The sequence below is a fragment of the Manis javanica genome, chromosome 6 (genome assembly GCF_040802235.1).
Source record: "Manis javanica isolate MJ-LG chromosome 6, MJ_LKY, whole genome shotgun sequence".
In the NCBI taxonomy this organism is placed as follows: Eukaryota; Metazoa; Chordata; class Mammalia; order Pholidota; family Manidae; genus Manis; species Manis javanica.
The window spans coordinates 107693602-107717295 of record NC_133161.1 but is presented as its reverse complement, the minus strand read 5'-3'; the positions used below and the strand labels follow the sequence as shown (position 1 = coordinate 107717295).

The window sequence follows — 23694 nt, the reverse complement described above, 5'->3', positions numbered from 1 at the left end:
GTAGCCAGATGCTTAAGCAGACATTCAAGAGGTGAACTTTCAGGGAGGGATGAGGAGGCTCCCATGGCTAAAGGACAGAGAAGGAGACAAACAGGGGAAGACGAACGGATATTCTCAGACCGGAGGCAGACTGCAAGGGGACAAAGGGAGTCCCCCATGATCCTTGGTGGTCTGCGGAAACTCGTATACGAGTCGGAATTTCTTAGGAAGTGTGGGTCGTCACCCAGACTTCCCTAAGAAGGCAGAGTGCCGGAGTCACGAGGTACCTAGTACTAGGAATTTTCGGTGGACGGAACGGATTTCGGCAGGCAGAATGGAAGGAAGAAGGGGAAAAGGGAGCTTTCTCATCCACAAAGGAGTCACCTCGTGTATGGCTGTTGGAGGAGGGGCCTGAGGGTCTGTTGCAGCTGTGAAGGCCTGAGGCGGGGTTTATGGCTGTTGGAGGGGGGCCTGAGGGTCTGCAGCAGCTGTGAAGGCCGGAGGTGGCAATTTATGGCTGTTGGAGGGGGGCCTGAGGGTCTGCTGCAGCCGTGAATGCCGGAGGCGGCAATTTGTGGCTGTTGGAGGGGGGGCCTGAGGGTCTGCAGCAGCTGTGAAGGCTGGAGGCAGCGATTTATGGCTGTTGGAGGGGGGCCTGAGGGTCTGCAGCAGCTGTGAAGGCCGGAGGTGGCAATTTATGGCTGTTGGAGGGCAGCTTAGGATCTGCTGCAGCCGTGAAGGCCGGAGGCGGGGAGAGTTCCCTCCTCATCCCTGAGCGTCAGAGCCTTGCCGGATGATCACAGTCAATGGCACTGTGATAGCTTGGGGAAGAGTGGCCCACTCCGGGGTAAAACTTACCTATAGGCCAGAGAGGAGTGATGAGTGTGATGAGCCAGTGCCGGAAAAAGAGGACGAGGGCAAGCTGCTGCTGGTGTCAGGGGGAAGACGGGGCCCAGTTGGGGTGTCCCGTCTCCCAGGTTTCGGCACCAATGAAAGGAAAGGAGCGACACACAGCAGCAATTCACTGGAGAATTCTGCTTTATTAGGGAAAGGTGCTGGGTTACATAGGGAGGGGCATGGGGTGATTGTGGTGTTACTTCTACGGGGCTGGTGGCTATTGGCTCAGTGCTGGGATTGGGAGGGGGGGCGAGAGGTGATTGGGCTTCAGGTGGCGCCGGCGGGAATCGAGGACTCCAAAGAGAAGCCAGAAGTTTGCCATCTTACTGGTGGGGGCCCTTCAGCTGTAATACTACCTGACAAAGTAAAGCAAAGGAAAGGGCATCATGTAATGACATATTGTACAATGGGGCCACCGGGAAGACATAAAAGCCTGAAAAGTGTCCACCAGCCATCAGAATCTCAAAAACCATGAAGTGGAGACTGACGCTGCTGGGAGAGTTCGATAGGCCACCGGGACAGCTGAAGGCTTCATGTTGCTCCTCTAGAGGTGAAGCAAGACAACATTCAGTTTGGCGTAGGAGACCTGAAGCATGCCGACAGCCAAGGGCACCCCCATACACAGAAGACAGCAGGGTGCATCCATCTTTAATGGGTAACATTCCTCAAGACAGGTCAAACTCCTGGGCCATCAAACATCAACACATTTCAAATAACTGCAATCAGAGAGTGTGTACCCAGAGCACAGTGGATGCAAACAGAAACAGAATTCAGGAACAGAAAGATGACAGCAACAGTGGGAAGCCAGCAACACACTTCTAAGTCAGCCGCGGTCAGCCAGGAAGTACCCGGGAAATTCTTTAAAAACACAGAGCTAAACTGAATGAAAATAAGAATACAAAACACTCAAGTGTGTGCTCTGCAGCTAAGCAATGTGGAGAGGGGCATTCACAGCACACCAGCACAGATGAAAGGTCTGGAGTCCATCACCTAAGTTCCTACTTCACGCAAAATAAACCGAAACAAGCAGAAAGAAGGAACTGATAAAGTCAAGAGCAGAAATCAATGACACTGAAAAGAGTAAAACGAGAGGAAATGTATGAAACAAAAAAATGGTTCTTTGAAAACCAGAAGAAAAAGAGAGAAAAAAAGGGATAGAAAGTGTCACTGAGAAGGTAATTGCTGAAAACTTCCCCAATCTGGGGAAGGAGGTAGTCTCTCAAGCCATGGAGATGCACAGATCTCCTAACACAAGGGACCCAAGGAAGACAATATCAAGACATATAATAGCTAAAATGGCAAAGATGAATGATAAGGACAGACTTTTAAAAGAAGTTAGAGAGAGAAAAAAGATCACATACAAGGGAAAACCCATCAGGTGATTATCAGACACATCAACAGAAACCTTACAGGCCAGAAGGGAGTGGTATGATATATTTAATGCAATGAAACAGAAGGGACTCGAACCAAGAATACTCTACCCAGCAAGGTTATCATTTAGATTTGAAGGAGGGATTAAACAATTTTGAGATAAGCAAAAGCTGAGAGAATTTACATCCCACAAAGCACCTATGCAGTGTATTTAGGAGGGACTCCTATAGATGGAAGTATTCCTAAGGCTAAAAAGATGTCACCCAAGGGATAGACAAAGAGTACAGAATATGAGTCATAAAATACAAAGAATGGAGGAGGAAGAAAAAGGAAGGGGAAAAAAAGAACCTTTAGGTTGTGTTTGTAATAGCATACGAAGTGAGTTAAATTAGACTGTTAGATAGTAAGGGAATTACTCTTGAACCTTTGGTAACCATGAATCTAAAGCCTGCAATGGCAATAAGTACATACCTATCAATAATCACCCTAAATGTAAATAGTCTGAATGCACCAATCAAAAGACGTAGAGTTACTGAGTGGATAAAAAAACAAGACCCGTCTATATGCTGCCTACAACAGACTCACTTCAAACCCAAATACATACACAGACCGAAAACAAAGGGATGGAAAAAGATATTTCATGCAACCAACAGGGAGAAAAAAGCAGGAGTTGCAGTACTTGTATCAGACAAAATAGACTTCAAAAGAAAGAAAGTCACAAGAGACAAAGAAGGACATTACATAATGATAAAGGTGTCAGTCCAACAAGAGGATATAATGATTACAAATATCTATGCACCCAACACAGGATCACCTACATATGTGAGACAAATACTAACAGAATTAAAGAGGGAAATAAAATGCAATGCATTCATTTTAGGAGACTTCAACACACCACTCCATCCAAAGGACAGATCAACCAGACAGAAAATAAATAAAGAGACAGAGGCACTGAACAATGTATTAGAACAGATGGACCTAATGGACATCTACAGAACACTCCATCCAAAAGCAACAGGATACACATTCTTCTCAAGAGCACATGAAACATTTTCAAGAACAGATCATGTACTAGGCCACAAAAAGAACCTCAGTAAATTAAAAAAGATTGAAATTGTACCAACCAGCTTCTCAGATCACAAAGGTATAAAACTAGAAATAAATTACACAAAGAAAATGAAAAAGCCCACAAACACATGGAAGTTTAATAACATGCTCCTAAATAATCAATGGCTCAACGATCAAATAAAAACAGAGACAACCCACCTGGACTTGCTCGTAACTGAGCCCCTGTCATTGCAGAATTCACACTGGGGACCCAGCCACAGAGACAGTGGCAGTACTCCCTCTCACCAGAGGTGAGAGCAGGCATCCAGGAACACTGATCAGACTCAGAGAGGCGGGCATTCTAACCAAGAGTCAGTCATCCTGGAACACCCTGCTTCTACCAGTCAAAAAGCCAGGAGGAGGGCACCAGCCTGTTCAAGACCTGTAAGCCATTAACTGAGTGACTGTCTCTTTACACCCTGTGGTCCCAAACCCGTACACCCTCCTCAGCCATATCCCAGGGTCTGCCAAATGGTTCACTTGCCTAAACTTAAAAGATGCTTTTTTCTGCCTCTGGCTGGCCCCCCAAAGCCAGCTCTTATTTGTCTTCGAATGAACTGAACTGGATACAGGACGGCAGATGCAGTCAACATGGTCGCAGCTTCCACAAGAGTTCAAGAACTCACCCACTCTCTTTGGAGGGGCATTGGCTGCAGACCTTGCCAGCTTTCCAAGGGAAGCCATGCGCTGCACCCTCCTGTAGTACATAGATGACCTCCTCCTTGCCAGTGACACCCAGGAAAATTGTGCAAAAGGCACAAAATCCCTTCTGCAACTCCTGTCAGACTCAGGATAAAGAAGAGCACAAATGTGCCAGCAGCAAGTCTGGTACTTGGGCTTCCTCCTCACCCAGGGAGAAAGGGCACTAGACCCAGCTCCAGATGAAGAAAGGCATACGAGAATTCCTGGGGGCCACCGGGTTCTGCAAAATCTGGATTCCTGGATTCTCGGCAATGGCAAAACCCCTCTACAACCTCCTGAGGGTGCCATACCGAGAACCCCGTCTGGACAAGGAAGCAAGAGTCACCTTCCTGGAAATAAAGGCTGCTTCAGAACAGGGACCAGCTCTAGGCCTGCCAGATACAAAAAAGCCCTTTAGTCTCTTCATACATGAAAAAAAAGTAGCCCTTGAAGTTCTCACATAAACTGTTAGGACCTGGCAGTGGCCAGTTGCATACCTGTCAGAAAAAAAAAAAAAACTAAACCCAATTGAGGCAGGATGGCCACCCTGCCTCAGGACGCTGGCAGCCACAGTTCTATTCATTAAAAAAAGCAGATAAACTTACTCTGAGACAAAAAAATAAAAGTCAAGGTCCCACATACTGTTGTGTCCCTCTTAAACACACAGGGACTCCAATTCTTCTCCAACTTTCAGCTGGCACAATACTAAAACTCCTCAAGGCTGTCTGGCTCCCAGAAAAATAGCAATTCTGCATTGCAAAGAACACCAAAAAGAAAACAACCCTATAACACAGGGGAACCAGCTGGCAGATAAGGCAGCTAAAACAGCAGCCAATAAAAACAGATAAGGCTCCTTCCCTCACCATGGCCCTAACGCCCCCAGTGGAGGCCCCTCCACCGAAGTACACTGAGAAAGGAAAGGACTGGGTCATGGCTGAAGGAGCCACCCTAACTTAAAAAAAAAAAATGATGGCTGCTGCCTGACAGACACATCTTTGTCCCAACTGTAACCAGAAGGCATCTAGTCAGCAAATACCATCAGCTCACCCACCTAAAAAAAACTGCACTAGAAGCCCTCCTCAAAAAGCAATACTAACCTGCCTTTGTAGCAGATGCAGTACAGATTTTAACTAAATCTCTCAACATTATGTGGGAACTCCACACTGCATATAGGCCACAAAGTTCAGGGAAAGTGGAGTGAACAAATCACACCCTCAAAGGAACCCTAACTAAGTTTTGCCAATAAACTGGCCTCCCGTGGCCAGATTCACTGCCCCTGGCTTTCCTGCATGCTCACTGCACACCTGGGACTCAATACTTTTCCCCTTTTGAATTAGTGTATGGACACCCTCCCCCGTGTCTAGGAAGCATCCCTGGGAACCTACACCAGATAGGAGATAAGAGAGTAAGAGAAGAGCTCCAAGCCTTAAGAGCCGCCCTAAATAAGCTGCAGTAATATACCATAGAAAGAGCCCCAATCTCCTTAGGGACCCCAGTACATTCCTTCCAGGCTGGGGACTCAGTCTGGGTCAAAAATTGAAAAGGAGATCCCCTCAAACCTCAATAGACTGGGCCCCACATTGTTGTTCTAACTACTACTACTGCCCTCAAAGTTACAGGCATCACTCCATGGGTCCATCATTCCAGAGTGAGAAGAACCCATACTCCGGACAAAGAAATACATCAGTAGAAAGCCCAGCTAGACCTTCAGATCCTCTCTGCCTCTGCATCTGACGATTACCCTCTTGACTAATGAACACCTGCACGCCGTGGATCCTGGCCCTCGCCGGAATGGAATCTCTCATCCTGGGCATTAAACTCTCTGCTGCTGGCCCCTCTGACTAAACTGTTACTCAAAAGTTGTCCTTTCTATTGTCTATTGGGTAATCCTTAAGTTGTTTTGCTGTGCTTACCTGTCTCTCCTAGCTGAACTCAAGTCTCAGCCGGCATTTCCAAACTATCTCTCTATAATGTTTAACTACAAAAGTTATAAAGTGCATGGTCCTTACAAAAGGGAGCTGCCCTACACCTTTAGCACCTGTCCTCTCACACTCAGATAAACCAGCCTGAGTGTAATGTTCAGCTGCATAAAAATAAATTAGGACTGAAAAAACTGAGTATTTTTGTTAAGTACAGACTTATTAAGAGTCTGAAGGACTCATTGCAACCTATAATGCATAAAAACATAATCATTTGTGTTCTTCACAAAGTACTCAGGTCTTCAAAGAAAAAGTCCCAAGGAAAAAAGCCCTAGCTCAAAACAATTAAAAGTATAAATACAAGCCGTTATAACCCTTTCATAAACCAAAAAGATGATGCCCCCTAAAATGAAGTGTTTAAAGGGGCATCAGAGGTAGGAGTGATAAGGAAAATATCCAACACAGCCATCCAGGTCAGCAAACCACTTTTTTCCTCCGGTTGGCAAAGCCCTCCCAGCTCCCTCTTCCCCTCGTCCGGGCTCCTCTTTTGCCCTGTGCATGTGGAAATGCCACATAGCAAAATAACATAAATTGCTCCCCTTCCTTGTGTTCAGGGCTCAGACCTTCAGAGATTACTCCCCTCTGAGCCCGCTGGTGTGAAATAAAATCTCAACACTCCAAGACCTCCAAGTGCTGCTTGGTTCTTCCATCAGTGATCCAGTCCAGGCTTTCCAGTATTTTCCATAACAGCACAAGAACAGACCCATAGACCAATGGAACAGACCAGAAAGCCCAGATATAAACTCAAGCATATATGGTCAATTAATATGCGATAAAGGAGCCATGAATATACAATAGGGGAAATGACAGCCCTTCAACAGCTGGTGTTGGCAAAACTGGACAACTACATGTAAGAGAATGAAACTGGATCATTGTATAACCCCATACACAAAAGTAAATTCGAAATGGATCAAAGACCTGAAAGTAAGTCATGAAACCATAAAACTCTTAGAAAAAAAATATAGGCAAAAATCTGTTAGACATACATATGAGCAACTTCTTCATGAACATACCTCTCCAGGCAAGCAAAACAAAAGCAAAAATGAACAAGGTGGGACTATATCAAACAGAAAAGCCTCTGTACAGCAAAGGACACCATCAATAGAACAAAAAGACATCCTACAGTATGGGATAATATACTCATAAATGACGTATCTGATAAGGGTTTGACATCCAAATTATATAAAGAGCTCATGCACCTGAACAAACAAAAAGCAAATAAGCTAATTAAAAAATGGGCAGAAGAGCTGGAACAGACACTTCTCCAAAGAAGAAATTCAGATGGCCAACAGGCACATGAGAAGATGCTCCACATTGCTAATTATAAGAGAAATGCATATTAAAACCACAATGAGATATCACCTTACACCAGTAAGGATGGCCAACATTCAACAGACAAACAGCAGCAAATCTGGCGAGCATGTGGAGAAAGAGGAACCCTCCTACACTGCTGGTGGGATGTAAACAAGTTTAACCGTTGTGGAGAGCAGTATGGAGGTTCCTCAAAAAACTAAAAATAGAAATACCATTTGACCCAGGAATTCCACTTCTAGGAATTTACCCTAAGAATGCAGCAGCCCAGTTTGGAAAAGACAGATGCACCCCTATGTTTATTGCATCACTATTTACAATAGGCAAGAAATGGAAGCAACCTAAGTGTCCTGCAGTAGATGGATAAAAAAGATGTGGTACATATACACAATGGAATATCATTCAGCCATAAGAAGAAGAAAAATCCTACCATTTGCAACAACATGGATGGAGCTAGAGGGTATTATGCTCAGTGAAATAAGCCAGATGGAGAAAGACAAGTAACAAGTGATTTCACTCATCTGTGGGGAGAATAAAGAAAAAACTAAAGGAAGAAAACAGCAGACTCACAGAACCCAAGAATGGACTAACAGTTCCAAAGGGAAAGGAACTGGGGAAGTTGGGTTCTAATGGAGGGATAAGGGGGAAAAAGGGGTATTATGATTAGCATACATAATGAAGTGGGGAGGGGATACGGGGAAGGCAGTATAACACAGAGAAGACAAGTAGTGATTCTACAGCATCTTACTATGCTGATGGACAGTGACTGTAATGGGGTATTTGGTGGGGACTTGATAATAAGAGGAGTCTAGTAACCATAATATTGCTCATATAATTGTACACTACTAATAGCAAAAAAAAAACACTCAACAAAATATTAGCAAACCAAATTCAAAAATACATCAAAAAGATCATCTATCATGGTCAACCAGGATTCATCCCAGGGGTTCAAGGATGGTACAACATTCAAAAAACCATCAATATCATCCACTACATCAATAAAAAGGAGGACAAAAACCACATGATCATCTCCATAGATGCTGAAAAAGCATTTGACAAAATTCAACATCCATTCATGATAAAAACTCTCACAAAGTGGGTATAAAGGGCAAGTACCTCAACATAATAAAGGCCATATATGACAAACCCAAGGCCAACATTACACTTAACAGCAAGAGGCTGAAAGCTTTTCCTTTAAGACTGGGAACAAGACAGGGATGCCCACTGACCCCACTGTTATTCAACATAGTACTGGAGGTCCTAGCCACGGCAATCAGACAACACAAAGAAATACAAGGAATCCAGATTGGCAAGGAAGAAGTCAAACTGTCCCTGTTTACAGATGACATGATATTGTACATAAAACACCATGAAGAATCCACTCCAAAACTACTAGATCTAATATCTGAATTCAGCAAAGTTGCAGGAAACAAAATTAATACACAGAAATCTGTTGCATTCCTATACACTAATGATGAACTAGCAGAAAGAGAAATCAGGAAAACAATTCCATTCACAATTGCATCAAAAAGAAAAAAATACCTAGGAATAAACCTAACAAAGGATGTGAAAGACCTATACCCTGAAAACAAGACACTCTTAAGAGAAATTAAAGAAGAAACCAATAAATGGAAACACATCCCATGCTCCTGGCTAGGAAGAATTAATATTGTCAAAACAGCCATACTGCCTAAAGCAATCTACAGATTCAATGCAATCCCTATCAAAATCCCAACAGCATTCTTTAACGAACTGGAACAAATAGTTATAAAATTCATATGGAACAACAAAAGACCCTGAATAGCCAAAGCAATCCTGAGGACAAATAAAGTGGGGGGGGGATTATGCTCCCTGACTTCAAGCTCTACTACAAAGCAACAGTAATCAAGACAACTTGGTACTGGCACAAGAACAGACCCATAGACCAATGGAAGAGACTAGAAAGCCCAAATATAAACCCAAGCATATATGGTCAATCTGCAATAAATAACAGCCTCTTTAATAGCTGGTGTTGGCAAAACTGGACAGCTACATGTAAGAGAATGAAACTGGATTAATACCTAACTCCATACACAAAAGTAAACTCAAAATGGATCAAAGATCTGAATGTAAGTCATGAAACCATAAAACTCTTAGGAAAAAACATAGGCAAAAATCTCTTGGACATAAACATGAGGAACTTCTTTATGAACATATCTCCCTGAGAAAGGGAAACAAAAGCAAAAATGAACAAGTGGGACTATATCAAACTAAAAATCTTCTGTCCAACAAAGATTTGTTCTACCATCAGTAGAACAAGAAGGCATCCTACAGTATGGAAGAACATATTCTTAAATGACATATCTGATAAAGGGTTGACATCCAAATTATATAAAGAGCTCAATCACCTTAACAAAAAGCAAATAAGTCAATTAAAAAATGGGGAGAGGAGCTGGAACAGACACTTCTCCATAGAAGAAATTCAGATGGCCAACAGGCACATAAAAAGATGCTCCATATCACTAATCAATCATAAGAGAATGAAAACTAAAACCACAATGAGATATCACCTCACACCAGTTAGGATGGCCAACATTCTAAAGACAAACAGCAGTAAATGTTGGCGAGGTTGTGGAGAAAGGGGAACTCTCCTGCACAGCTGGTGGGAATGTTAACTAATTCAACCCTTGTGGAAAGCAGTATGGAGGTTCCTCAAAAAACTAAAAATAGAAATACCATTTGACCCAGGAATTCCACTCCTAGGAATTTACCCTAAGAATGCATCAGCCCAGTTTCAAAAAGACATATGCCCCCCTATGTTTATCACAGCACTGTTTACAATGGCCAGGAAATGGAAGCAACCTAAGTATTCATCAGTAGATGAATGGATAAAGAAGAGGTGGTACATATACACAATGGAATACTATTCAGCCAGAAGAAGAAAACAAATCCTACCATTTGCAACAACATGGATGGAGCTAAAGGGTATTATGCTCAGTGAAATAAGCCAGGCAGAGAAAGGCAAGCATCAAATGATTTCACTCATCTGTGGAGCATAAGAACAAAGAAAAAACTGAAGGAACAAAACAGCAGCAGAATCACAGAATCCAAGAATGGACTAACAGTTACCCATGGGAAAGGGACTGGGGAGAATGGGTGGTAAGGGAGGGATAAAGGGGAAAAAGGGGCATCACGAATAGCACACATAATGTAGCAGGGTGGGTGGACACGGGGAAGGCAGTATAACAGAGAAGACAAATAATGATTCTATAGCATGTTACTACGCTGATGGACAGTGACTGTCATGGGGTATGTGGTGGGGACTTGATAATAGGGGGAGTCTAGTAACCATAACGTTGTTCAAGTAATTGTACATTAACGATACCAAAAAAAAAACACAAACTACTAGCTAAAATCAGTTTGATGACCTGACCTTGTCTGTGGCAGTGAAAGACTGAGTACCTTCCCAGATGGGGACGAGGCTGCGTGTGTCTGTCGGCACTAGATGGCCAGCCCAGAAAGTTCTAACCCCACAATAAGGCAGAGAAAGCAACATAGGCCCAGAAAAAGAGCCTCAGGAGCATCACTGACCAGCCCCAAGAAACTGGTTACAATTACAAAGCAAACATTTAAAGCATTTGGAAATCGTCTTGAAGTACCAAGAAGTGAAGAAGCAGCTATTCAAGAAAACCTATGCACACTTATTAAGAGAACTATCTGTAGCATCTGAGCCAAGGCCACTCCATGCCTCCTCCCTCCCTGCTGAACCAGGCAGAGAATCCACTCCCAACTTTGTGGCCAAGAGGCCCCTCACCCCTGCCCTGCTCCTGCCCTGGGAGTGCAGGGACATCAGCATTATTTAGGCTGAGGCTGAGGCCCAGGCAAGTGTGCCAAGAGGTGGGGTGCCGTTCCTCTGTGTTGCCCCACCTATAGGGAGGGTATATCTTGGGCATGGCATGCTGAGAATACTGGGGCCCGGACAGGCCCTCTCCCAGCTCATGAGGTGGTGGGTCCATGCCAGGAGAGGCTGCTGCCCACCCCTAACCAAGTGCTCAGCTCCTAGAGTGGGGGGGTCTCTCAGCAGCTTGCCTGACTATAAAACATGGCTCCTGACCTCTTCCCATAGGGACTGACTTCACTTGTCACAGAGCTTTGGAAGTTTAATCCTAAGGGTGCTCTCAGCGTAGTGCAGTTGGTGGTGAAAGGCATTTGGGAGGAGATTCGTGGATCCAACGAAGATACAGCCAAGACCACAGGCTGGGGTGACTGTAGGCATCACCAGGAACCTCTCTGAGGACCATGAGGGGCTGAACCTTCAGTAGGAGAGAGACCCCCAAAGTCATCCAGCCAGTCACTGAACAACAAACAAGTAACAGTAACAAGCCTGAAAGAGAGGGGGTTGGACAGTGCCTGGAATTTTTTATCGAAAGTATCCAATTTCCAACAGAAATGATCAGGCAAAAAGGAAACTGGAAAGCATGCCCCCACACCAGCAACGGAGGGTTGTTGGACGCCACCAGCTGCCATCAACAGAGAGAGGCTCCAAAGTAGCCATCACAAATATGTTCACAGAGCTAAAGGACAGCACAAGGAAGGCAGTAAGGAGTGAAAAATGACACTGTCATATCAGATTATCAAGAATGAGCAGCAATCATGAAGCTCACCGGAGGGAATGAACAGATCTGAACTGGCAGAAAAATCAGTGAAGGGAGAGCACAGGAGATCATGCAAGCTGAGGAACAGAGAGAGAAGGGACAGAGCTGCTGGGAACCGTGGGGCACTGCCCAGAGCCTCGACACACAGAGGAACCCCAGAAGCAGGAGAGCTGGAGGAGGAGACTCAAGGAGTCATGGCTGGAAACGCCCCAAGTCTACTGGGTAACGTGTACATTCAGGAAGTTCAATGAACTGCAAGGAAGCTATATACAAACATACACAGACATATAAAAATGCTGGAAGTCAAAGGCAGAATCCCAAAAGCAGCAAAAATAATTAGGGCTGACAAAATTAGTTCAGCAAAATGAACTCAGATTCAAGATTGATACAAAACAATCTTGACAAAGAATGAAATAGGAACACCCACACTTTCCAGTTTCAAAACATACAACAAAGCAACGATCAAGAGATGGTGTGCTACTAAGAGCCCAGAAATGAACCCATACATCTCTGGCAAAATGATTTTTGGTAAGGGTGCCAAGATCATACAATGGGGAAAGAATTGTCTTTTCAATTATGGTGCTGGGACAGCTGGAGAGTCAAAAAAAAACATTTTTCTCTTCACACCAATGATAATTTACTTAAAATGGATGAAAGATAAAAATGGAACAGGAAAACTTTTAAATTCTTAGAAGAAAACACAGGCGAAAATCTTCACTACTTTGATTCACCAAAGGATTCTAAGATATGACACCAAGAGTATGAGCAAAAAACAGAAAAAAGATACACTGGACTTCCCAAAATTCAAAATTTCTGTGCCTCAAAGGATAGCATCAAGAGAGTGAAAATACAACTCACACACTGGGAGAAAATGTTTGCAAACTGTCTCTCTGATAAAGGGCTTATTTTGCAAACAAGGAAGTCTCACAACTCAGTAAGACAACCTAATCCATACCTGCACAAAGTATCTGAACACGTATTTCTTGAAAGATGATGTGAATGGACAGTATGTCTACAGCAAGCACCATCAGTCACCCTGAGTGAAACCCAAAGGCACAGCTTCAGAACACCAGGGGGACTAAAGGTGTGCAAGCATCCCACATCGGTAGCCACTAGGGAAATGCAAATGGTCTCCCTGCAACTGTCCCAGGTGCTGGTACAGAAGCTGTGGAGTGTGAGCAGGCAGCACCAACTCCCCTCAGCCACTGCTGGTGGGACCCGGGGTAGGCAGGAACTCTGCACAAGTTTGGCAGTTTCTTAAACTTGGCATGTACTTTACTCCCAGGCATTTGTCCCAGAGATGGGAACTTGGGCTTGTGTGCACACTGCACTCAGGGATGAGCCAGTCCAGCAGCCACAGGGGCTACGGGTGCACACGGCCTGGGTGACTTCTGAACCACCAGGCGGAAGCCAGATCCCAGTGGTCAGACCGTAGGACTCTTCTCCAGAGCATTCTCCAAGTAACCAAGCAGAAATGGAGAACAGGTTGGTGGCTGAGACCAAGTGCGAGGCCTGAAAACAGATGGCTATGTGAGGGTCCTTGCAGTAGCTCACGCCTGTTGGTGTTCTCACATGATGTTGTGTCAGCAACAGGGCAGGCAGTAGAGGGCACGGTGGGACGGGGGCCCTCTGCTGACCCTTGGATGTAGCAGGGCTTGGGGTGCTAACCCCGAGTCAAAAATCTGCATATAATTTTTGACTCCCCTAAAACTTTACTAATAGCTACTATTGACCAGAGGCCTCACCAGTAATATTTGGTCAAAACCTATTTTGTAGGTTGTATTGTTTAATACTGTATTTTTATAGTAAAGCTGGAGAAAAATACTGCCGCAAACTGCCACCAATCTCTAAAAAATTTTCCAACACATTTATTCAAAAAAAGTCTGTAAATGGACCTATACAGTTCAAACCCATGCTATTCAAGGACCAACTATCGTTTCGTACAACCTCATGGAAATGTCTCACGTAGGCTCTGTGGCTGAAGGCCTGGTGTCCTGGTCTGACCTGCTACCCTGTGAGTGACAAGGCCATGCATTCCATGCCATGGGGAAGGTGTTTGGCCCGTCTGCAGCGCTGCTGTTTGTTGGGACCCTCGACCCTGCCACAGCAGTGATGGTCCCCCTTACTTGAGCCAGTGCTCCCATGCATGGAGCCTGTGACATTTGCTGGCAGAGGCCCTCAGAGCCCCCTCACTGGTGACCTTGGTGGGAGGGAACTTCCCAGACGGCTGTGGGCAGAACCCAACTGGCCATCCAGGGGCCCTGCCCTGGCTCAGAACCCTAGCGCCATCTGTGTGTCAGCAGGCCCAAGTAGCAGGCTGGTGTGCCTATGTGAGGCTCCCCCACAGGTGGGAAGGTGGCACCAACAGATAGACGGAGCAACTGGGCCAGCAGGCAAGCCAGCCAGATCTCCCTCCGGGGGACTCCTTGCCTCTGGGTAGAGGGAATGCAGGCAGCACCCATGGGGGAATGGCGGGTGTTGTGACAAAACCCAGGACACTTGTGGTGCTGGACACCAAACAGCAAAATTTATTACCCCTGAGAGGGTGGCCTGCTACCTGAAGAGGCGGGCAGCTCCTGCCTCCTGCCTCCAAGGCCTGTCCAGGGCCACCTCCTGCCTGCCTGGTGCCCACGCAGGCCTTGGGGGCCCAGCCATGTACTGGGAGAGGTCACTTGGCCAGCTGCTCCGCCACTGCTTTCCGCATTTTGTCCTTGAGGTAGGCACCTTTCTGCCATTCAGACTTGAGTTCCAGCCACTCATAGTAGGGCACCTGAGGGGGTGTTGGAGAGCGGTCAGTGGGGGCAGGGAGCCCTGCTCTGCTACAGGAGTGAGGGTGGTGGGGATACCTGGCTCTGGCAGGGCTGAGGTGCAGGGCCCGAGATCCCAGGCAGGGGTTCTGAATGGACATGTGACTTGGGAACGACGTATTTTTAAAGAGTTGTTAGAAAAACGAAACTCAAAGAACTCAACAAGAAAGACCCCACGTGGCCCCCAAACAGGATGATAGGAGGCGGTGGCAGAGGTCCTGGGCGAAGCCCCGGGGTCACTGCAGTGTACAGGCTGCACCCCCACCACCCTGCTTGCTGGGCCCTGATGCTGACAAGCCCTGTGGCCTCAGACAGCATGCCATCCCTCAAAACATCCCCTTTTTGTGCTGAGGGAGACCTCAACACAGCTGGCCTTCAGAGCTGGGGTAGGAGTGTTGGTGGCTGTCCCACCTCCTCCTGGAGAGCTGAGCAGCTGGACAACGGGCTGCCCCTGGTGCTGCTTCTGCCACCAGACAGGTACTCACATCCACGAGCAGGAAGCCAGCGGCCAGCAGGTGGCGCCGGGCCAGCATGAAGCGCCCCAGCAGGTCTTTGCTGCGGCTGTTGAAGTTGGGGAACTCCCAGCGCAGGAAGGCCAGCCTGGCAGGAGAGGGGCCTGAGTGCTGAGGGCAGAGGCAGAGGGGCAGCACAAGGGCGGGTCGGAGGGGGTAGGAGGGGCTGCCTGGCCTACCGCTTGGCTCCTGTGGGTAGAGGCTGGCTCCCGCAGGGCAGGACCAGGTGAGGAGCCATGAAGTCCCTCACGGGCAGGAACTGGCCATCGGCATCCAGCAGCACCTCAGCGTCTGGAGAGGGGCAGGACAGACGCGTCAGGACTGTCAGGGAGAGAGGAGAGCCCTTTCTGTGGAAGGGGCAAGGGTAACACTGGCCCTCACCCAGAACCCAGCCATACTGCGTGGCCACCGTGAAGCTGCCCCTGTCGGCGGTCCCCAGCAACCCCCTCAGTGCCCCCTGCAGATCCTTCTGCAGGGGGGTCACCTTCCCGTCCAGGGCCGGGAGCAGGGGCACCAGGGCAGAGGCTGGCAAAAGGGGGCCTGTGTACTCCGGGTGTTCCAGCTGGGCAGTGGCGCTGATATGGACCAGCTTCTGGAAAGTGCTCTGGTCTTTTGGTGACCCACTGCCTGAGGGAGAAGGCAGAGTGAGGGGCTGGACGGCACAGGGACCTGGTGAAGGGCCAAGTTACTGGCTGTGTCACCGAGGGGCTCACCGAGAAACTGGGCTTGAAACTCAGGGCGGAGCACGGCATGCAGCTCCACGTCCCGCACCTGCTGCAGGACGCACAGAGCCCACACGACATCCACCTGCAGCGCCAGGTCCAGGCCCTCCAGCTCCACCCCCAGCTTCTTGTGCACCTGAGGGAGGGCAGGGCTCAGCGGCAGCCTCAGGGCCTGGCCACACTGAGGCCCTGGGTTCGTGGGGCAACCCCAGCTGAGGCGCTCTTGGTCTGGTGTGGGGCACTTGGGGTGGGAGGGTAGCAGGGGCTCACAGGCAGGGCCTGTGGCAGGTCTCCAGCCCCATCCTGAGTGGCCCCAGGACAGGAGCTGCAGTGCAGGGCGCCATACTACAGGGACCCAGGAGCAAGCCTGGGCCACACACAGGATGCTGTCAGCCTGGCAGGGCCCTCTTGTCCTGCTGACACCTGAGGCTGAGCAGCAAGGTGTCTGAGCCTTGGCAGGGTGCTAAGGGAGAGTTAGGAAGTGAGACCAGGGTCTCCCAGGCCTCATCGTGGTAAGCTGGCTGATGCCCTCCTGACTCACAGCTGTTCTTAGCCACAGAGCTGGCATGCTGGGATTTCATGGGTGCTGTCCCCAGACCATCCCTGGGACTCCTGGCTCTAGATGGCTGCCCCACACCAGGCCCTGCCTTCTGCCTCTTCACCTAGGGCTCCTCTGCACACATTTGGCCTCTACCCACACCCCAACCCTGAGACGCTCCCTGGAGGGCCCAGCAGAGGCCAGCAGGGAGGGTGCGGGGCAGGAAGACCATACCAGACTGAAGAACTGGTCTTGTCCTGGACGGAAGTTCACACGGGCAAAAGCCAGAAGCATGTTGCACAGGTGTGGCACAGTGATACTCTGGGCTCGGCTCAGGACATGCTGGGTGACATGAGGCAGAAGGGCAGGATGAGGACTGGCCAGTGCCCCATGCAGACCTGCCCTCAGGGCCATGAACCACCTGCCTGGGCCAGACCCTCTCCACCCAACAGAGATTACCTAGAAGTCAAGACCCCTGGAAACTGACTGATGGTGGCTTTCAAAACTCTTTAGCAAGTAAATGCAGTTTCCTACAGGTGCCCATGTGCATGATAGCACGCAGTCTCTCTCCACAAATTCAACTTGGGGCGGCTGAAGGTGGACTCTCAGCTCACTGCCTGCAAGGCTCCTTACCCAAGGTGGATGGAAATGCCTGCATGCTTTGGGGAAACTGTAGGAAATCACTTTCTGCGTTTTCTTTCACCACTGAGCAAAATTCTAAGTAAGAGGAGAGACCCCACATCCACCAGGGAGCATTTCCAGGCCAGTCATAGTTCCCCGATGAAATGACCAGGAAGCAGGTGCTAGAGGTGGGAATCAGGCATGACAACCCCAGTTCAGCTCCAGGTCCCAGCTACCTGAGTAAAAGCCTCAAACAAGGGCAGGTTGAGCCACTTGAGGAAGGCAAAGGACTTGGTGCAGCGGGCCACCTCGCTGGATGTCAGGCTGGGCGTGTACGGGAGCAGGTCGGCAGCCAGGCGCTGGAACACCTGGGTCTGGTGAAAGCCAAGTTTACCTTCAGGACAGAGCAGACCAGAATTTACCTGGTGAGGGTCACAGGCCACCCCGAGACCCTCCCGACCACCCACGCTAGGCATGGAGGTTCAGGAGCTTGGTGTCTGTAACCAGATGTATCCCTGAGGCCCAGAGAGAGAGGCTCAGAGCCCATGAGTCACAGTGTTTCTATGGCAGCCTTTTGGGCCAGTGCCTGGCATGGTGGGGGCAGGCACCGAATTTGACACAGCTGCGGCTGGAGCCCTCCTCCCTAACACTCCTTGTGCAGAAGGCTCACCGTAGGCATAGGCCAGGTCCAGAAGGATGCTTTTCGTCAGGAGGAAGGGCTTCTGGACCAAGTGGTATGAGATGGCCCGTAGCACGGGCACCGACCGTCGGTTCTGAGCTGCCAGTGTCACCAACACCTTCCGCAGTTCATCAGGGCCAAACTGCTCCACCAGCTCCAGGCACTGTCAACCACAGCCGGCAGGGGTCAGCTTGACGGCCCAAGGACCAGGGGTCCCATGCAGTGCAGCCCCTGTGAGACAGCAACTGGGCCTGAGCTGACTAAACACAGGCCCGTGTATGCAGGGCCTACACTGCGCCACCCGGGAGACCCAGTCCGGGGCCACCATGTCTGCAGCCAAACTTATCCCCAGGTTCCAGGGCAGGGGACCTGGGGCCTATGGGCTGTGGAGCTCACTGTGGCAGCCATCTGGGCCAGCCCCAGCCACCACAGAACGGGGCTGAATTTGACTTGACTGCAGAGCTGGGGGCACGATGGCGCTGGGACACGCTCACCAGAAGCCAAGCCACCATGGGCCTCTCCACTCCTCACTGTGCACCTGGGCCATTTTGGAGGAAGATAAAGGAGGGGAGTTCAGGCTCTGCATGCCCTCCAGGAGCCAGTGGTTCCCCTAGTGCCAACCCTGGACTCTGGATAGAAATGCTGGGGCTCCTGTCCCGTGGCCCTCCCCAGGAGACAAGCTGAGCTCCAGGGCTGGAGCCTGTGCTCAATCCCGGACCTTGTCCTCCAGGCGGTTCATAAGTGACTCCGAGAGGTGGCCTGCCTTCATCATCATGGCCACCACTGTGCGCCCATCTTCGATCTCCGCCCAGCGCCGCTCCAGGTGCACCAGCAGCTCTGCCAGCAGCTCCTGGGAGCCCTGCTCCTGCATGTAGGTGGCGCTAGATTCCACCAGGAAGGCCAGCTGCTTGTACTTGAGCCTGCGGAGGCGCCAGCGGACCTCCTGCTCTGCCGACCGCAGTGTTCTGGAGGCTGTGGGCAGCGACAACACATAGAGGCTCCGGAGCAGCTTCACGAGGGTCCCGTTCCAGACTGTGGATATCTGCATGGGGAGGACACAGGCAAGGTCATGCCTGGGACTCAACCTGCCCATGTGACCAGGGAGCAGGCCAAGGGTTTGGGCCACAAGCTACCTTCCTAGCGTCAGTTCACCACCCATCACTTCAGGGCATGTGCTCCCATGGTGCCCCTGCAGCCGGTGCCTCACCTGTTCGCTGAGCCTGGCTTTCCAGCCTCCACTACACCCCCATCTGCTCCATCAGCTGCAGCCACATGCTCCTCCCTGTAAGCCACACAGCCCTGGGTGGCAAGACTCCTACCAGGTTCCCTGACACAAACCCCCACTGCATGGTGGGCACCACTCCCCGCTGCCTCTCCTCTGCGCCCACTGCTGGGACACAACCACCACACCCTGAGTCAGAAGGAACCCACTGGATGGCGACTCAGGCTAAGGGGCTGCTAAGGTGAAGGTCGGTTTTGCCAAACAGCTCATTCTCTAGCTTGCAATGACAATCACAATGTCAGCTATTAAAGACCCTCTAACTTTCTCAGAAAAGTAAGTCTGATAAACCCTCAACCCTTCGCCCCCAAAAAGCAGCCATGACACAGTCTCTGGAAACACACAGTGGAGTGACTAGAGCCAGCAACCCAGTGTCCCAGGGTGAGCCCTTTGACACATGGGTGAAGACACCCTGGTACCACTGTGTCCTGCCCACCCCAAACTCCCAGGCACCAGGGATGAGCAGCTGGCTGGCCACATGCACTGCCACCACCACTAGCTTAGCTCTCAGGAGACACAGTCCTCTGGCCACTCAAGCCAGGTGCCAGTGTGGAGGCTGCAGAGCCACCTCTCTGAATCCATGTGGTGGCTGAGACCCAGATACCACTCCGGCGCCTGAGGCCAGCCCCACCCTCTGCACTATACTGCCCAGCCTCCTTGTCCTCCTGCTGGTCCCTGAGCAAGGGCGGCCCTCTCTGCCCAGCAGAGCGTTTCTAGGCCTCAGAGAAAGACAGACTACTGCAGAAGGCCTCTGGCCAGTCCCCCTCAGGGAGGGCAGCCTGTGGTAAGCAGGCACAGGGCTGCAGTCAGGCCATCTGAACTCGAACATGGCTCTGTCACTTGCTGTGCTGAGCCTCCCAAATCCCACCACTGGCCCATCAGTGTCAGTGGCCTCACCTGTGAGATGGGACCACAGGGCCACTGATGTCACCTATGTGGTGAGCAGGAAGCAGGGGAGCTCTGAATCTGATCTCAGCATAGAGACCCAGCCTGTTTTTTTGTGACTTGCCAGGCAGTAGGGAGCCCTTTTATGAGAAAGCTTGGTCACCACTTACATGGTAAACACTGTTCCCCACACTTAGTGGCTTATAATTTTGTTACAATGTTCAATGTTGTCCTGTAAAATTGCTTAGTTATGTATACAAAAGTCAATAAATAACTAGAATTAATAAATAAAAAGGGACCTAATTTTTATGAGCTATATATTCTTGGTAACAATATACACATATGGTAGCCCCAGCACATACATATTTAACTAAAAGAGTCCCTCCACAAGGTATCTTCCTCACTGAGTGGGAATTCTGTATTTCCTGAATGACTCAATCCCATTAAAAGCCAATTTGCCACACCCACTATACCACTTTCATAACAGGCAGTTTGAAACACACTGATTTAGCACACCCCTTCCAAGTATCCTGAAACTTGTCAACTGACTCCACAGCTGGACACAGGGTGAGTGAAAAATGCTGACAGGGGAGCAGTCTCCCACTTCAGTGGAGACCAGGAGTACGTGAGGGCCAACCTTTCTCAGTGCACAGAAACCAGCTTGAGTTCTGCCCTGAGACTACAGGCAGACCCCTCCTCCCCAAGCTTGTCCCAGAGGGTCTGCTGGCTGGGGGATGCCATGCCGTGCCCACTCAGGTCTCTGAGGTCTCCATCAGCTCCACTGTGCCTCCTCTAGCTTTAAAGGCACGCCTGGTGTCAGCGAGATGCTGCGGGGCAGCAACCAGGGTGAGGGGGAAGCAGCTGAGGGACTGAGTGGAACTCTTGCTACATACAAGGGCACAGCATTCACCTAGTCACTGCTGTGAGGACAGAGAGAACGAGACACAACTGTGCCACCTAGGCAACAGCGGACGCCACAGGATGGTGAGGGACTGAGCGAACAGTGGGCCTGTCTCTACCTGGAAAGAGGGGCTGCTTTGTGCAGGGCCAACGAGGCCAGAGTGGCAGCCACATGCACTGCCTGTGCTGTCCTTTACTTGTCAAAACTCCAGGGCATGCTCCAGAACCAACCTGACTGTTGATCAGATAGAGAAGCTGCTGAAGGCGGGCGTCCTGTGTGAGCGTGGCTTTGTGCTCGGGCTTCTCAGACAGCAGGCGGCAGAGTCGGATGAGCACGAGGGCCGCATGGTTCTGGTGCAGGCAGTGACCACTCCCAAGCAGCCTCAGGAGCTCCTCTGGCCCGGTGGCCTTCTCGATGAGCTGGTCCACCTCCTGGTTCTCTGCGAAGGGAGTAAACACTTCCTTCTCCAGAAGCTCTGACCAGGAACCTGACGAGTGGGAACTGGGAGAGGGGGCAGAAGAAGCCAGAGTCCTATGGGCCGCCCTGGCCAGCCCTGGCCGGCCAGCCGGAGCCATGGCAGGGGCCAACCGAGTGGCCGCTCTCAGGAGCCATGAGCATCGTCTCACCAGGTGAGCGGCCATAGCGGTCCGGGTGACAGGGAGGTAACTCCTTGCAGGTGATCCCAAAGCCCTGAAGAGGAAAGGGTAGGAGAGTGCTGCAAGAGCAGCTCCTGACTCACAGACATTGAGAAAAATGCGACAAAGGAAAGGGAGTCTCAGCTGCCCTCCGTAAGGGGCGAACTGCCCGTACGCAAGGAACAGCACTTTCTGAAGCAAAAATCTCAGGGTTTTGTCACACTGTAGAACGTAACCAAATATAAAAAATCAGGAGCATTACAGCCCTGGTTGGAGGATATTTAGTCTTGCCTGTGCTTCAAAATCACCTGGAAAGTGATTCAACAATTCACACCGCAGGCCTGGCCCACAACCTCCTGAAGGGGAGTTTTTGCAGATAAGGTTTGGACATGGCTCATTTCTGTACTTCAAGAGTGCCCTAGCATACAAAGCCAAAGAGACAGCATATTTCCAATCAGACTGCTGCTAGAAAACCCTGGACAAATAATAAGGATCCCGCAGTTTGAGTGGACGTACTCTATTGCTTATACATGTGCGAATGAGCCTTCTCAAACCTGGCTTCGGTACATCACCAACCTACTTGAGAGGCAGACTCCTAAGAGCAGAACTCCCAGACTGACCTAAGCACTTCAGGATAGGGTCCAGAATCACTGCTCTCATTCTATCCCTTCCTCCTCCCTGCCTCACACCCCCATCCCTCCCAGGCAGGGCCTGTCTCCAGCTTTCCTACCCCAGGGCCTGGGAAACCACCATTCATCTTCCCACGCCCACACAAAACTTCACCTCCCCAGGAATCGTATATATCATTTTGAAGTAGCTTTGCACAATTAGACAGCCTCGCTCACAAACGACCTGCCTGGGTAGGGCACGTGACCGGGGTCTCACTCCTGCCCCAGTAAGGCGCGTCTGCGCTTCCCTTACCGGGAGCTCGGTGCACAGCCGGCCCGTTTTATTTGCACAGGCAGCCTGAAGCGGCTGTAAATGCTTGGTTGGACTCGATCCTGGCGCAAAGGGAACACCCCACCCGCTGGGCCGGCCAGCGGGAAGCCATGGAAACGCTTCCAATCGCAGACAACCCTACGATCAGGGAGCACGAGGTTCCAACACCCGGCGGAATCAGGCCAACACCAGCCCAGGGCGCGGCCCTCGGATGTGGAGGACGACGCGCCCGGAACCGAAGGGCTCGGGGCACTCGGGGTCAGCGGAACGTCGAAGGGCGCACGCGGGCCTCGGAAAAGAAGGGCCGGGCCCACTTCCTGGCCCCCTCGCCGGTCGCGCTGGCCCCCTCTTCGGACCGCTCCCCCTAACCCCGCCGGCCCAGCGCTTTGGCCTGGTCTCCCCTCCAGATCCCGCCCTCCTGTCAACAGTTCCTAGCTCCCTGCTGCGAGACCTACGCCGCCAGCGCCTGGAGCACCGCCGTTGACCTCGATGCGCCTCACGCCGTCATCGGCCCAAGACTAGAAGGGCGCCCTCTTACGTCATTCGGAGCGTCGCCGGAAGCTACGCTTGCCGCGCACCGCCCAGCCGGAAGTCGCTCCTCTGGCCCTTTTCCGGCCAGGTGCCATCTTTGCTGAGGGCGGACGGACGGAAGTGACGCTATCGCCCCTCGGGGCAGGTGCCGCCTTTGCTGAGGGCGCAGCAAGGGGGTGGGCTCTAGAGCAGAGGTCGGCACCTGGCCTCGGGCGAGAGCCGGCGGCCGCCAAAGGGGTTCACAGAAGTACACAACCGTTTGCCTGAATCTTGCAACTTTGCTTAAAAAAGTTTCGAATTCTAGAATTTTAAGTGCGATGTCCCGATTTATAATTTTTGACGGTTAATTAGTGCTGATAGACATCAATACGACTCTAAGTCCGGGTAAAGGAAATCCCGGGGCAAAATACCTCTAAAAACCGAAATCAGTCAAAGGGAGAAATAAAGTTTAAAACCCATTTATTCCTTACAAACTGCAGCCCAGTGCCATCTCTCTCCCCTGCTCTGGAAGGAAGGCAGCAGGCAAGCCAGCCCCTCCCCTTAAACTGTCAGGTTCAGACAGGCCCTCGGTTGCCTAGGTAATATTACCCATTGACATGGAGATGAACTTCTCTCCACCCCTGAGGATATGCAAATGCACTAAAGCAAGGAGAGATATTCTGGAAATGTTAGTTTTACCCACAACG

General features: G+C 50.2%; 1 protein-coding gene and 2 non-coding genes across 8 annotated transcripts; all 3 read right to left on the bottom strand.

Moving 5' to 3' along the window:
- Positions 1-1005: 1005 nt before the first annotated feature.
- Positions 1006-23052, bottom strand: TBRG4 (transforming growth factor beta regulator 4). 6 transcript variants are annotated; one of them, XR_012132471.1, is made up of 12 exons: positions 22933-23051; positions 21134-21593; positions 18557-18880; positions 17830-18001; positions 17396-17553; positions 16773-16880; positions 15992-16136; positions 15458-15905; positions 15252-15366; positions 14517-14729; positions 12915-12995; positions 1006-1232 (listed from the first exon to the last, which is right to left on the bottom strand). XR_012132471.1 is itself a non-coding variant. In XM_017659371.3 (11 exons), exons 2-11 carry the CDS (start codon positions 21542-21544, stop codon positions 14628-14630), a joined length of 1893 nt encoding a protein of 630 aa, XP_017514860.2. In that variant the 5' UTR covers positions 21545-21593; positions 22933-23050; the 3' UTR covers positions 14468-14627. The 6 variants fall into 6 exon arrangements, 4 of the variants coding, with proteins under 4 accessions (XP_073095281.1, XP_017514860.2, XP_017514857.2 ...); XR_012132470.1 differs by lacking the exon at positions 12915-12995; XM_017659371.3 differs by lacking the exons at positions 1006-1232; positions 12915-12995 and having other exon boundaries at positions 14468-14729; positions 15458-15569; positions 15660-15905; positions 22933-23050.
- On the bottom strand, positions 17651-17786 carry LOC118967758 (small nucleolar RNA SNORA5). The gene has a single exon (XR_005054983.1). It is a non-coding gene; the product is annotated as a small nucleolar RNA SNORA5 (small nucleolar RNA).
- Positions 18163-18297, bottom strand: LOC118967759 (small nucleolar RNA SNORA5). The gene has a single exon (XR_005054984.1). It is a non-coding gene; the product is annotated as a small nucleolar RNA SNORA5 (small nucleolar RNA).
- Positions 23053-23694: the final 642 nt, after the last annotated feature.

Excerpts from the sequence above, each read along its gene's own strand:
- TBRG4 (XM_017659368.3), bottom strand. The coding sequence starts at position 21,544 with ATGGCCGCTCACCTGGTGAGACGATGCTCATGGCTCCTGAGAGCGGCC. Across the intron at positions 15,906-15,991 it reads GTTTCAAGCCCAGTTTCTCG|GCAGTGGGTCACCAAAAGAC; the intron begins GTGAGCCCCTCG and ends CTTCTCCCTCAG. Across the intron at positions 15,367-15,457 it reads CTACCCACAGGAGCCAAGCG|GCTGGCCTTCCTGCGCTGGG; the intron begins GTAGGCCAGGCA and ends CTCTCCTGCCAG.